The sequence below is a fragment of the Dendrobates tinctorius genome, unplaced genomic scaffold (assembly GCF_039654945.1).
Source record: "Dendrobates tinctorius isolate UK_male_01 unplaced genomic scaffold, ASM3965494v1 ptg000241l, whole genome shotgun sequence".
Taxonomy (NCBI): domain Eukaryota; kingdom Metazoa; phylum Chordata; class Amphibia; order Anura; family Dendrobatidae; genus Dendrobates; species Dendrobates tinctorius.
The window spans coordinates 347,476-362,985 of record NW_027361908.1 but is presented as its reverse complement, the minus strand read 5'-3'; the positions used below and the strand labels follow the sequence as shown (position 1 = coordinate 362,985).

The window sequence follows — 15,510 nt, the reverse complement described above, 5'->3', positions numbered from 1 at the left end:
AGTGCTGCACATTGCACTGCCGTGGGGGGCTCAGGGAAGCACGGAAGGAGCCCCCTCCCTGCCGATGCTTCCCTTTAACCCCCGGTACAACGCGATCGTGTTTGATCGCGGTGTGCAAGGGGTTAACGTGTCGGGGGCCCTGACACATTGTGCCGGGTGTCAGCTGTGATAATCAGCTGACACCCGGCCACAATCAGCGGCGCTCACCATGTGGGCGCCGCTGATCGCTATGACGTACTATCCCGTCCCTGGGGATTAAGTCCCAGGGCACATGGACGGGACAGCAAGTCATATGGGATTAAGGGGTTAATATGGACATCTATGATTGATTTCTTTGAATGTGTGGATTGGATGGGTTGTTACTGACATCTGGTGAGAATTTCATGTCATTAGCACCTTTAGACATAAATTTACAAACAAAAGTGGTGACATATTCAAACTTTATTCCACCCACTGTATATCCATTTTTGATTAGGGTCACAGGTCAAACTCATCAATGCAAGTCTGTGGGTCTGTGAAAATCACCGACAGCACACGGACGCCATCTGAATTTAACATTGTAATGGGTAGGAGAAGCTTTGTAATTTTTCCAATCATACAACAAAATTACTGATGAAACAATGATGATTAATACGGACAAAAGTGACCAAACACTGATAAAAGGCAGCTATGGACAAGGAAAAGAAATTGGGTATCTGAATGAGGTCTATGTTTTCTTATTCTAAAATTCATCAACGTAATATCTTGTTAATGAGCTACCGGTATATTATCGGTTGGTGGTCATTGAAATTCATGAATGTCACAGGCTCTGGTGGACCTCAGAGGTCACAAAAAGGCTTCCATTCCCCTTTGAATCACATTAGTCCCCAGGTGATGATGAGTATTCTCTCATGAGTTTGTGATATTTAGTGCCAGACATGGGTGTCTTATGCTTTGGCTAAGCTATGAGACCCATGGTATGTTAAGGGCAAGGTTAACATTGCCAGGCAGCATTAACTAGCAATGAGAAATACTGTTTGTTCTTTTGTTCTATGATGAACCATTTTTTTTTGTAAAATGTTCAATAAAACAAGTAAAAAAAAAAAAATGTTTCCCAGAATAAAAGATTTCATGATGCGGTGCCTACAATCATTAAAAGCTCTCACTGTCAGAAGCTAGATCGGACCTAGACGGACGGATAACCAGATAGGTAGATCTGAGGTTACCTGGATCAGGTCTGTTTCTCTTTTCTCTTTGTGCACTGCAATGTCAGGTCTGCCCAATCGTATGAAATATTCCAGAGTCAAATTTGGTGTGCGCTTTTTATATTGATCTTTCATCAGATTTGCACATTCGTTATTGTAGAAAGCGTCTTTGGTGTCAACGTGCAATAAGTGTTTCTCCTCTAGTTCCTTTATCTCAGCCATCAGGAAATGTCTCACTGAAAACACATTCATACTAAAAGAAAATTAAATGTTTATAATTTATTGGTTACTTGAACTAATGGCCATTAAAGACATAAAGCCTTCATGCATATTACTAACCCGTTGACACTGACAGGCTCGGTCTGTGGTCTAATGTATATGTGGACATCCTGATTCTCCCTCAAAAGGAGAGACAAAAGGAACCAGCATGTGTGATTTCGGACTGCTGATCCTTTTGTTCTCTAAAAGATAAACCACTGCCAGAGATGTCTGGCAGCAGCTCTCTCATAGAGAACACATGAGTGCTTGGAAGATTATGTAAGAGTTGGGTGAGACAGATGCCGGCCAAACCTTTGTTCAACTAACAGCTACGGGGGCTTTACAGTTACAGGTCCATAGAGGGTACATGTAGCACAATCAATCCATATGATATCTCCATGACAATACTTAACCTGATAGAAATATCAACTGAAATGCTATCTTCATAGCTGGGCGGAAGTGCAGCCTTGGACCTTTAACTTCAGCAACCCATGTACGATTCTGACAAGCAGGCTATACCAAGGCAAAATTGTGGAAAAGGGAGACAAGCGTACACAAGCTAATAAGGTATTTTAAAAGTGAAAATCCGGGGGTGAGGGTGTTGCTCACCCCTAATTGGGTTGTCTATGTCACAACTCCAATAAATGCCCGTAGATTACATAGCAGCAGATAGCAGAGGATCTTCTTCCGCATGTAGATATAAAAAACTGGAGTCTGAACTGAGAAAGTAAGTTAATGTGTATGCACAATGTAAGTGCATATTAACACATGACCATTAACCAGAGAAAGCAAAAAACACAAATATCCTGAACTAAAAAGTAAAAAATAAACTGCAAATAATGCATAAAGGTAATAATAATAATAAGCGTATTTAGTAAACATAATTTTTACCAAAATAAATATGTAGATATAGTAGAAGTAAGAGGCCGACTTTCTGGTTGACTCTGCTGCTGAAATGCGTAAATGAACACTACTTGAAGTATTACCACATGTGGAGTGACGCCATATTTCACAGCAGTAAGGTCAACCAGACACACTATCTCCTACTTCTCCTCAAGGCAAAATTGTGGACAGTTATTAGGTTTGCAAATGTAATGGCCATCAGAACATTCCAGCAAAAGAGACAGGATGTACTGAATCATTTTAGGAACGACTAGGGGACCATCACTCGTTTACATGATTTCAGAAAGTTTCTCTCTAAAGAAAAGGGGAATAAATGAAAAACACTATCTGGGTAAAGGATGTTAGATCTGTAAACGAGACACCTCAGAAAATGGCTCTACTCCCTTGATTACAATGGATGAGATATGTTAACAGTCACCATGCCTTATCCTTCTTTTCCACAATAGCAGATGTGGGAGTGCCCAGGAATTGAAAGCCAGGATGTCTCCATACACATCAGATTATTGTCCTATCGGCCACATCCATCTAATGAGTATGAACACCTTTAGGCTATGTGCACATGTGCGGAATTGCCGCGGAAATTTCTGCAACTCCCTGCCGGGGGTAAAACGCATGCGGAATTCACATTCATTTTCCCACAAAACACAAGCCTTTTGGAAGCGTAATTAGCTTGCAGAAAATTGGCGTTTTCCAAGCGATCTGTAGCATCGCTTGGAAAGTGATTGACAGGTTGGTCAAACTCGTCAAACATAGTGCTTGACAAGTGTGACTAACTTTTTACTATTGAGGCTGCCTATGCAGCGTCAGTAGTAAGAGATAGAATGTTAAAAATAATAAAAAAAAAAAAAATCGTGATATTCTCACCTTCCGGCGGCCACCGAAGCCTTCCCGCCTGTCAGCCACGATGCCTTGCGACAATGACCCCAGATGACGTAGCATCTCACGAGACAGCTACGTCATCACAGGTCACTGTCGCAAGGCATCACTGGGACCGGAAGATGACGGCAGCGTGGCTGACAGGCGGGAAGGCTGCGGGGGCCGCCGGAAGGAGAGAATATCACAATTTTTTATTGTAATTTATTTTTTTCACCGGGATATGGTACCCAGGGCGTGGAGGAGAATCTCCTCTCCCCCAGACCGTGGGTACCATCCGCACATTTTCCCCTTACTTTGCGCATGGTGGGCATAGCCACTTAGGGGTCTGTAAATGCTGACTAAACCATCTTGGAAGATAACATCATCAGTTAAGTAAACTGAAGTCTTTGAATACCTAATTCAATAACATTCTTTTTTTTCACTATAGGAAATAGGTGACTTATTGGACGCACAATTTGGAGCAGTCAAGTAACAGTTGCGCTTTGAACCGTGTAAGATTGGCTTCTGCAGAAAACACAGAGTGAGATTGGTTCTTCGCCATTTTGTGCAAGTAGTAGAAGAACAGCTCCTCTGAGACAATCATGACATGGGTGATGAGACGCTTGTGAAGTTGGCGCTTCTCATTTTTTGTCATTATTCCGCTGCACAGTACATGCGGAATGTTGACCCAGGCCACCTTTACCTCACCGAGAATGACATCCTCCTGTAAGAAATAAAAAAGGAGCACATAGTCAAAGGGTTATTCCCATCTTCATAGATGGCTGCTGTTACATAGTGCTTATAAAAAATATTTGTAATGTACTATTTAATAAAAGTTCCCTCTGTTCGCCTGGTAAATACAATTTTATATCTTCTTGTTTACAGCTTACTGCATGCGGAAGAGGCCACTCTGATGGCCTACACCCGTAACAGAAAATGTGCAGCGCTCTCAAGCTCTTTACTATTAAGCTTGTAAGCACCGCTCTTAAAAGGGAACCTGTCACCAATTTTCTGTACTACCAGCTAAAAAAAACATTTTATTCAGTGTCAGCTATGCATTCCCTAAATAGTTGTGTAACCCCCTGACTGACTATGTATCACCCATAAAAACCTTTTATATTTATCCTGCAATGTACAGTACAGACCAAAAGTTTGGACACAAGTTCTCATTCAAAGAGTTTTCTTTATTTTCATGACTATGAAGATTGTAGATTCACTCTGAAGGCATCAAAACAATGAATTAACACATGTGGAATTATATAATTAACAAAAAAGTGTGAAACAACTGAAAATATGTCTTATATTCTAGGTTCTTCAAAGTAGCCACCTTTTGCTTTGATTACTGCTTTGCACACTCTTGGCATTCTCTTGATGAGCTTCAAGAGGTAGTCACCGGAAATGGTTTTCACTTCACAGGTGTGCCCTGTCAGGTTTAATAAATGGGATTTCTTGCCTTATAAATGGGGTTGGGACCATCAGTTGTGTTGTGCAGAAGTCTGGTGGATACACAGCTGATAGTCCTACTGAATAGACTGTTAGAATTTGTATTATGGCAAGAAAAAAGCAGCTAAGTAAAGAAAAACTAGTGGCCATCATTACTTTAAGAAATGAAGGTCAGTCAGTCCGAAAAATTGGGAAAACTTTGAAAGTGTCCCCAAGTGCAGTGGCAAAAACCATCAAGCGCTACAAAGAAACTGGCTCACATGAGGACCGCCCCAGGAAAGGAAGTCCAAGAGACACCTCTGCTGCGGAGGATAAGTTCATCCGAGTCACCAGCCTCAGAAATAGCAGGTTAACAGCAGCTCAGATTAGAGACCAGGTCAATGCCACCCAGAGTTCTAGCAGCAGACACATCTCTACAACAACTGTTAAGAGGAGACTTTTGTGCAGCAAGCCTTCATGGTAAAATAGCTGCTAGGAAACCACTGCTAAGGACAGGCAACAAACAGAAGAGACTTGTTTGGGCTAAAGAACACAAGGAATGGACATTAGACCAGTGGAAATCTGTGCTTTGGTCTGATGAGTCCAAATTTGAGATCTTTGGTTCCAAATACCGTGTCTTTGTGCGACGCAGAAAAGGTGAACGGATGGACTCTACATGCCTGTTTCCCACCGTGAAGCATGGAGGAGGAGGTGTGATGGGGGTGCTTTGCTGGTGACACTGTTGGGGATTTATTCAAAATTGAAGGCATACTGAACCAGCATGGCTACCACAGCATCTTGCAGCAGCATGCTATTCCATCCGGTTTGTGTTTAGTTGGACCATCATTTATTTTTCAACAGGACAATGGCCTCAAACACACCTCCAGGCTGTGTAAGGGCTATTTGACCAAGAAGGAGAGTGATGGGGTGCTACACCAGGTGACCTGGCCTCCACAGTCACCAGACCTGAACCCAATCGAGATGGTTTGGGGTGAGCTGGACCGCAGAGAGAAGGCAAAAGGGCCAACAAGTGCTAAGCATCTCTGATGTCATGATCCCAGTGCAGGTTTTTACCTGCACGTCAGAGGTTAATGTCTTGAGCCCAGTGCAGGCTTTGACCTGCACGCCTGGGCTTAATTATTGTGGCCTCTCTTTGGTTCAGGGAGAGCTTCTTATAGGTCTGGGAAACTCCAATCCCTGTCAGTTATACTTTTGCCTTTGGCAGAGTGTGGTGACCCCTGTGTGCCTGTGCCCGTTGATTGTCTTCTAGCTTGCTTCTATGGTTCTGACCCGGTTCTGTCCCCCGTTGTGAGTTTGCCTGTTGATTCTGTACTGTGTATCTGTTTCTCTGGTTTCTGACTTCTTGGCTACGTCCTGACTATCCGTTCTGTCGTGCTATCTCGTGCTTTGACCCCGGCCTGTTCTGTTTACGTCCCTGTCTATGCCCCTTGGTAACTTTGCCCCGTAGTTACCCTTCTAGGAGTTTTCCTGCAGCTCCTAGCTCTGTGGAGCTTAGGCCACGCCCCCAGCAGTCACGTGCTTCAGGCCCTGTTAGTCTGAAGCACACATCTTCACCGCTGCTGCCCTGCTCCACAGGTATCTTAGAGCACAGTTTGTATTACTCAGGGCACAGGCACTGGCTCAGTAAGCAAGTGCAGTGCGGTGTTCCTGACATCTGGGAACTCCTTCAAGACTATTGGAAGACCATTTCCTGTGACAACCTCTTGAAGCTCATCAAGAGAATGCCAAGAGTGTGCAAAGCAGTAATCAAAGCAAAAGGTGGCTACTTTGAAGATCCTAGAATATAAGACATATTTTCAGTTGTTTCACACTTTTTTGTTAATTATATAATTCCACATGTGTTAATTCATAGTTTTGATGCCTTCAGAGTTAATCTACAATTTTCATAGTCATGAAAATAAAGAAAACTCTTTGAATGAGAAGGTGTGTCCAAACTTTTGGTCTGTACTGTATGCTAATCGGGTCAGTCCGGTCCGAAAAGCAGAAGCGTGCATTGCTTTTCTGTTTTGCCCGCAGTTGGGCAAAGCATACTGCGCACGCGTGGGAAACAGTTTGCGCACGCGCAATATCTCACAGCGATCTGTGTTATTCACATCATGGACTGTGTACAGCAGCCGAGGGTAGGGGGGAGTGAGTGAACCATCAGACCGGACTGACCCCATTAGCATACATTGCAGGAGAAGTATAAAAGGTTTTTATGGGCGATACATGGGCAGTCATGGGGTTACATAACTATTTAGGGAATGCATACCTGACACTGAATAAAATGATATTTTTAGCTGGTAAGACAGAAAAGTGGTGACGCTCCCTTTAGGCTGCAGCAGCTCTTCTGATCCTGCTGCCTCATATAGCAACATTGGGAGTGCACAGTTTGGGCTGGTGGGGTAACAATGCTACAGCTTTGAACGGTGAATCAAAAAGGAGCACCTACTCTCTAGCAATCAGGACGCTGACTTGCTGCGGAGCAGTGTGGTCTTCAACACACAATCTGGGACCTATACCCTTTAAAGGGAATCTATATGCACATTTGTGCCACCTAACCTGAGAGCAGCATAGTGTAGAGGCTTAGACCCATATTCCAAAGAATTGTCACTTTCTCGGCTGCTTGCGGAAGTTTGATAAAACCACTATTTTATCAGCAGGAGATTATCACTGTAAGACTAGCAATCCAGCTGCAATTTAGTTCTCCGTATTTATGAGCTCTGTATAACTCCGCCCCATCATTAATTGGCAGCTTTCTGTCTATGCACAGTACACAGAAAACGGTCAGTGATGTGGGCGGGGTTATACAGAGCTCAGCATTTCGACACACTGTTAGATCTGTAGCAGATAAATCGATGATTTTATCAAAGCTGCAGCAAGCAGCCCAGTAAGTGAAACATTGCTGGAATCAGGGTCGCCGCCCCTACATCATCCTGCTCTCAGATGAGGTAGCAAAAACCAGGTGACAGATTAACTTTAAAACTGAACTTCGGTATAAACAATAAAATTACAGGATCTAAAGTTTTAATTAGTATGTTAACTAATAATCTTGTACTCTGCATTGTAGCAATCTCATCGAGCAGTAAAAGTTCAGTGTGCAGTTTATAAAATAATCTGATATCACTTAAATCTTCATGTAATTGGGATGAAGAACTAAAGATATATTAAATACAGGTGCTTCTCAAAAAAATTAGAATATCAAAAAGTTAATTTCAGTTCTTCAAAACAAAAAAAAGTGAAACTCATTATATAGAGTCATTACAGACAGAGTCATCTATTCCAAGTGTTTATTTATGTTAATGTTGATGATTATGGCTTACAGCCAATGAAATCCCAAAAGTCATTATCTCAGTAAATTAGAATAATTAACAAAAACACCTGCAAATGCTACCTAAGCGTTTACAAAGATGACGATGCCCTTAGTCTGTTTCAGTAGGCTCCACAATCATGGGGAAGACTGATGACTTGACAGATAATTAATCTCATAGTCCTTTCTTTTAGGCAAGGTCACTTCAATACTGAGCTCAACATATTCCACAATGATATGTGTCATGTGGAAAGAAAGTGAAGATAACAGAAAATATAAATTGTTAAAAAATTATTCTTTATTGAATATATTAAAAAATGAGAATTTAAAAGACAGGGCATTAGGCCTCCAAAAAAGAGGGGGATAAGCTGCAGCAAAGAAAGTAACAAAGACATGGAAAAAACAATAAATAACCCTATAGGTATGTATAAATACAAAAAGGTTCTTACATGCAAATTAGTCCCTACAAGAATCAACATGCCTTAGTAGAGGACAATAATCACCATTGTTTTTTACTACTAAGTTTTGCAAAAAGCAATACTGCACGTGAATAAACAGAGGTTCGAACATGCAAATTAGTCACTACAAGGTTCAGCATGCCTCAGTAGACAAAAATCAGCCATTGTTGTGTTACTACTAAGTATCTGCAAAAAGAGCAGTATTGCACATTGCCCATATGACTGCTAGAAACCTGGGTATAATGTGGGGTTAATAGGTTGGAATACACCAGGGAGCTGCACAGAGTAACAAGTTTATAATGGATGTGCTTAATGTATAAAACAAGGGACTGATGGTTAGTACCGGATATTAAGACGTGTGCCGCGTTAGGTGCAGCATCCACCAGTGAAAGCTAATTGATTGCCGCAGGCTGTCTCCCCCCGCCCGACGAGCGCCATTTCGCTAAGTAGCTTCTTCCAGGGGCGTGAGATGACGATGGCCTTAGTCTGTTTCAGTAGGCACCACAATCATGGGGAAGACTGCTGACTTGACAGATGTCAAGGTAGTCACTGACACACTCCACAAGGAGGGTAAGCCACAAAAGGTCATTGCTAAAGAAGCTGGCTGTAGCCAGGCATACTAATGGAAGGTTGAGTGGATGGAAAAAGTGTGGTAGAAAAAAGGTGCACAAGCAACCGGGATAACTGCAGCCTTGAAAGGATTATGAAAAGGCCATTCAAGAATTTGGGGGAGATTCACAAGGAGTGGACTGCTGCTGGAGTCATTGCTTCAAGAGCCACACACAGACCAATAGACAATGCCAGGAACGTCTTACCTGGGGACAAGGAGAAAAAGCACTGGACTGTTGCTCAGTGGTCCAAGGTGTTGTTTTCAGATGAAAGTACATTTTGCATTTCATTTGGAAACCAAGGTCCCTGAGTCTGGAGGAAGAATGGAGAAGCACACAATCCAAGCTGCTTGAGGTTTAGTGTGAAGTTTCCCCAATCAGTGATGGTTTGGGGAGCCATGTCATCTGCTGGTGTAGGTCCACTGTGTTTTATCAAGACCAAAGTCAGTGCAGCCGTCTACCAGGAAATTTGAGAGCACACTATCACTGTGCTTGATTGGCCATCAAACTTGCCTGATGTTAACCTCATAGGGAATCTATGGGGTATTGTAAAGAGGAAGATGAGAGACACCAGACCCAACAATGCAGACGAGCTGAAGGCTGCTATCAAAGCAACCTGGGCTTCCATAACATCTCAGCAGTGCCACAGGCTGATCCCCTCCATGCCAAGCCACACTGATGTAGTAATTGATGCAAAACTAGCCCCGACCAAGTATTGAGTGCATTTACTGAACATACATTTCAGTAGGCCAACATTTCATGTTTTAAAATCTTTTTCTCAAGCTGGTGTTATAAAGTACTGTAATTTACTGAGATATTGACTTTTGGGTTTTCATTGACTGTAAGCCATAATCATCAACATTAACAGAAATAAAGACTTGAAATTTATTTATTTTACTCATTTATATAGCGCCATTAATTCCACAGCGCTATACAGACATCATTGGTGTCCCCGATGGGGCGCACAATCTAAATTCCCTATCAGTATATCTTTGGAGTGTGGGAGGAAACCGGAGAACCTGGAGGAAACCCACACAAACACGGGGAGAACATACAAACTCCTTGCAGTTGTTGTCTCCTTGGTGGGATTTGAACCCAGGATCCCAGGGCTGCAAGGCTAACCACTGAGCCACCGTGCTACCCTATAGATAACTTCTGTCAGGGAGTGTATTATATAGAGTCATTACAAACAGAGTGATGTCGCTTATCCATTTTATGTAAATAAAAGCTTATAACCTGACGTTAAATTCATCCATTGGTTGTATAAATTATTCTTTTGAAAGCTGAAACCCTCCGAAATGTGGTTTAGGTCAAGAAAATAAATTGCCATCAATGCCGGAATATTGATCATTTAATGGACACGGAATGGTCAGATTTTGACAAGACATAAGTTTTGACACCTGGTCATATAATGCACCCAATCCTAGTTTACATCCTCACCTGTGCTCAGTAAATGATCAGTTAATTAGTGGGTGTGTATAAAAAGAAACCCAGCACCCCAGACCTTCACTTGAGCTGCAACTTGAGCTCTGACAACATGCCAAAAATCCACCCTGCAAGCAAAGCCTGGATTATCAAGAGGCTGAAGACCAGATCCACTGCAGAGGTGGCTGGCACCTTTAATGTGTCTCAGCATCAAGTACAAAGAATTAAAAAATGATTAGAAAAGATTGGAGATGTGTTTGACAAGCCCAGGTTCGGCAGACCCCGCAAGACAACTGCTCAGGAGGAACGTTTGTTGGTTAGAAAATCCAAAGCAAGCCCCTCTTCCGCTGCAGCAAGGCTCCAACAGGCCTGGTCACCTGTTGTAATGAGTGATTCCCTACTAAAATTTAAGAAGGGACTGGATGCCTTTCTTGAAAAGTATAATATTACAGGGTATATACACTAGTTTCCTTAATATTGCGTTGATCCAGGGAGCTAGTCTGATTGCAGTATGTGGAGTCGGGAAGGAATTTTTTTCCCCAATGTGAAGCTTCCTGTTTGCCACATTGGTTTTTTTTGCCTTCCTCTGGATCAACACGTTAGGACAAGTTAGGATAGGATATGGGTTGAACTAGATGGACTTAAAGTCTCCCTTCAACCTTAATAACTATGTTACTATGTTACCTCAAGTCCCTGTTTCAACTAGAACAGTTTGTAGGATTCTGTCTTGAAATGGCCTCCATGGTCGAATCAGTGCCCAGAAGCCAGCACTAAACAAAAGGCAAATAAAAACCGTGTGGCATTTGCAAAGTCCCACAGCCTGCTAAACAGATGGACGCTGGAAAAGTGGCAGAAGGTGGATTTCTCTGATGGATCTTCAGTAGAATTACACCACAGCCGCCGCAAATACTGCAGGAGACCTCCTGGAGCCCGTATGGATCCAAAATACACCCAGAAAACAATTTAATCTGGTGGTGCAAAGATCATGGTCTGGGTTACATTTTGTATGGGGGTGTGCAAAACATTTGCAAGGTGGAAGGCAATATCAATAGCCTAAAATATCTAGACGTATTAGCTACCTCTTATATTCCAAATCATAAAAGGGGTCAAATTCTTCAGTGGGATGGTGCTCAATCTCATACATCCATCTCTACAACAAAGTTCCTCCAGTCAAAAAAAGCCGGATTACTTACCGGTAATGCTCTTTTAATGAGTCCACGACAGCACCCACTGGAGGTATCGGATCCGCCCATTTGGAACAGGAAACCCTACAGGAAAGATAAAAGGGGCGGTCCGCCTTTCCTCCTCAGTTTTACGTTTCAGAGTACCAGAAGGACCGCCAAGGATTAGGCAATATTCTCTTATTTTAACATCTTTCTTATCCATTATTTGGTAATACTTTAACTATTGATATCTTTAGGGGGGGAAGTGAACGGGTGCTGTCGTGGACTCATTAAAAGAGCATTACCGGTAAGTAATCCGGCTTTTTACTCTTCGCCACGACAGCACCCACTGGAGAGATTCCAGAGACCATCACCTGGGTGGGACCACCGTGCCAAGGATAGTCCTGCCAAAGCTTAAGTCAGGGGTTGATGAAAGATCAAGTCTGTAGTGCTTATAGAAGGTAGAAGGGGATGACCAAACTGCCGCCTTACATATAGTTTCAATCGGAACATCTCCCTTTTCCGCCCAAGAGGTTGCCATTGCCCTGGTGGAATGCGCCCTGATGTTCCCTGGAGGATCTTCGTTTTTTGCGGAGTAGGCTAAACGAATGGCCTCTCTGATCCACCGGGAAATGGTGCTCTTCGTGACTCCATACCCCTTCTTACAGCCCTGAAATGAAACAAATAGGGCCCTACTCTGCCTCCAACTGTTGGACCTCTCAATACATTTTAGGACAGTTCTTTTGACGTCCAGAGTATGGAACCACTGCTCTTCCGGAGTAGAGGGATTTTTATAGAAGGTTGGGAGGAGTATCTCCTGAGATCTATGGTATTTTGTTGCCACTTTTGGCAGGTAGGCAGGGTCTGGTTTTAATACCAATCTGTCTTGGTATTCTTGAAAAAAAGGTGGATCTATTGACAAGGCCTGAATATCACCCACTCTTCTAGCTGAGGTTAGTGATACTAAGAGGGCCATTTTAAGTGCTAAGTATTTGAAGGGTATTGTGTCGATCGGCTCAAAGGGGTCTACCGTTAGGGCGTCTAAGACCAGATTTAGATCCCATGTAGGGACGGAGGGTATGTGGATTGGAGTTATTCGTTCACATGCTGTAATAAAACGAGTTATCCACTTGTTGCCTGCTATATTATGGCCATATAGTGCTCCTAATGCCGATATTTGTACTCTCAGTGTATTTACTGCTAAGCCTAAGTCTTTCCCCTTCTGCAGAAATTCCAAGATTGGGATTATCGGAACTTCTGTTGTATGAGGTACTGTATGGAATTGAAGAAATTTTTTCCATATTCTAATGTAAATCTGGGTCGTGGACTGTTTTCTACTTTGTAGTAGTGTAGCAATTAAGGACTCCGAGAATCCTCTTGTCCTCAATAACTGCCTCTCAAATTCCACGCCGTCAAGTGCAAGCTGAGCACTTGAGGGTGGAAAAAGGGGCCTTGGGAGAGTAGATTGGCAGTCGGAAGGACCCAAGGATCTGTTATCGACATAATCTGCAGCCACGAAAACCACGGTCTTTTTGGCCAGAACGGTGCTATTAAGATTATTCTTGCTTTGTCGTCTCTGATCTTCCGAATTACTTGAGGTAGGAGGATCAATGGAGGGAACGCATACGCTAGGTTGAAATTCCATGGAACTAGAAAGGCGTCCAGTATGTTTGGGTGATCTGACGGAGATAGGGAGGCAAAGGTTTTTATCTGCCTGTTCTCCCTTGTGGCAAAAAGATCCACCTCGGGTTGTCCCCATGCGGCTACTATGTCCCTGAAGACCTTCCGATTGAGGCACCACTCTCCTTGTCGTAGAGTGTGACGGCTTAGGAAGTCTGCCTTTTGATTGCTCTCGCCTCTTATATGAAGGGCCGAGAGGGACAAAAAATAGTTTTCTGCTAAGTTTAAAATTTTTGCCGCTGAAGACATCAGAGTCTCTGATCGAGTTCCTCCTTGTCTGTTTATATATGCCACTGTGGTGGTATTGTCCGACAGGATCCTTACATGCTTCTGTTGGAGCTGCGGAAGGAAGTTGTATAGAGCATAGAACACTGCAGTCAGTTCTTTTAAATTAGATGAGTAATCACATTCCTCTTTACTCCACCTTCCCTGATAAAACCCATTCTCCATGTGGGCTCCCCAGCCCTGGGGACTGGCATCGGTGGTTACAATACAGGATGGAACTATAACCCATGGGACTCCTGAACATAAATGGTCATCGTCTAACCACCACTCTAGGGAAGTCAAGACTTCTTGTGACAGGGTTATTTTGCTCTGTAAATGACCACTATGTCGCTTATCCTCCTGGAGGATCTGGTGTTGTAGTGTACGGACATGGTACTGGGCCCACCGGACTGCCGGGGTGCAAGAATTTAGTGATCCTAATAGTGACATTGCTCCTCTTAAGGATACACGTGGTTTATCTATAGCTGCTTGTATTTTTTGTTTTGTGAGGATGATTTTTACCTGGGGTAGTAGACATCTCTGGGTCAAGGAATCTAGTTGAAATCCTAGAAATGTCTGGAGAGATTGCGGATCGAGTCTGGACTTTTGGATATTGATGATCCAGCCAAGGCTCTGAAAAGAGGAGACTGCGTCAGTCACGCGTTCAGTACATTGTTTGACTGAATTCCCAATTACTAGGAAGTCGTCTAGATATGGTACAATTAGTGTGTCCTTTTGGCGAAGGTAGGCCATCACTTCTGCCATCACCTTGGTAAATATTCTTGGTGCCGTGGAAAGCCCGAAGGGCATGGCCGCGTATTGGAAATGACGAATCCTGCCCTCGACTTCCACTGCGACTCTTAGGTATTTCTGGAATCTGTTGTGTATAGGGAGATGATAATAAGCATCTTTTAAATCAATCCCTGCCATTACGCAATTTGGGAAAAGAAGCTTTATAGTGGATCTAATCGATTCCATTTTGAACTTATAATTTTTTATAAATGAATTTAGCTTCTTTAAATTAATAATGGTTCTAAATGTACCGTCTGGTTTAGACACCAAAAACAGGGGAGAGTAAAAGCCTCTACCCTGTTGTTCCTCAGGGACGTCAACTAAAACTTTTTTAGCTAGCAGGACTCGAATCTCGTCTTCGAGAGCCTTTTGCTGAAGTGAGGAATTAAGGCGAGTTATAACAAAGAACTCATAGGGGATTCGAAGGAATTCAATCTTTATTCCTTCCTTGATTATATTCAAAATCCATGGGTTTAACGTAATTTGTTCCCATTTGGTAAAAAAAAATTTTAATCTGCCCCCAACCGGTGGGTCTAAACTTTTAATTTTTTTCTCTCCTATATGTTGGCCCTCTGAAGATGGTACCCTTCTGCTTTTCGTCTTTCGTGGCCCATCTCGTTCTGTCCGATTGTCTTCTTCTCCCGAATGGCCGTCTTTTAAAGGTTTTCCTATAAAACGGAATGGGAGAATCACTGAAGGCCTTTTTTCTTTCTTTCGCCTTGGCGAGAATTTCGTCTAAGGCTTTTCCGAAGAGGAACTCACCCTCGCATGGGGTTGCACTAATTTTGAATTTTGATTGTGCATCCCCTTTCCAGCTTTTTATCCAAAGCGCGCGTCTGGCGTTATTCACCAGGGCTGCCGACCTTGCTGCCAGTCTTAGGGTGTCCGCTGAAGCGTCTGCCATAAAGGCAGCTGCCCCTCTTATCAACGGGATGGCTGCACGCAGTTTCTCCCTTGACACTCTTTGCTCAATCTGCTGGTCTAATTGATCTAGCCATACCAGCATTGACCTAGCAGTACATGTGCTGGCTATTGCGGGTTTGAATACCCCGGTGGTGGACTCCCAGGACCTTTTGAGCGAAGATTCAGCCTTTCGGTCCAATGGGTCTGCTAACAATCCTGCGTCCTCGACCGGGATCGAGGTTTGTTTGGAAGTGGAGGATATGACAGCGTCCACCTTTGGTATTT

General features: G+C 43.1%; 1 protein-coding gene across 1 annotated transcript in view; it reads right to left on the bottom strand.

The window, feature by feature from the left end:
• CCDC87 (coiled-coil domain containing 87) overlaps positions 1-15,510 on the bottom strand; it is a 107,906-nt gene that overhangs the window by 74,345 nt on the left and 18,051 nt on the right. Inside the window, 2 exon segments of the mRNA XM_073556883.1 lie at positions 1,206-1,437; positions 3,674-3,924. Coding sequence (XP_073412984.1) covers positions 1,206-1,437; positions 3,674-3,924 — 483 coding nt within the window.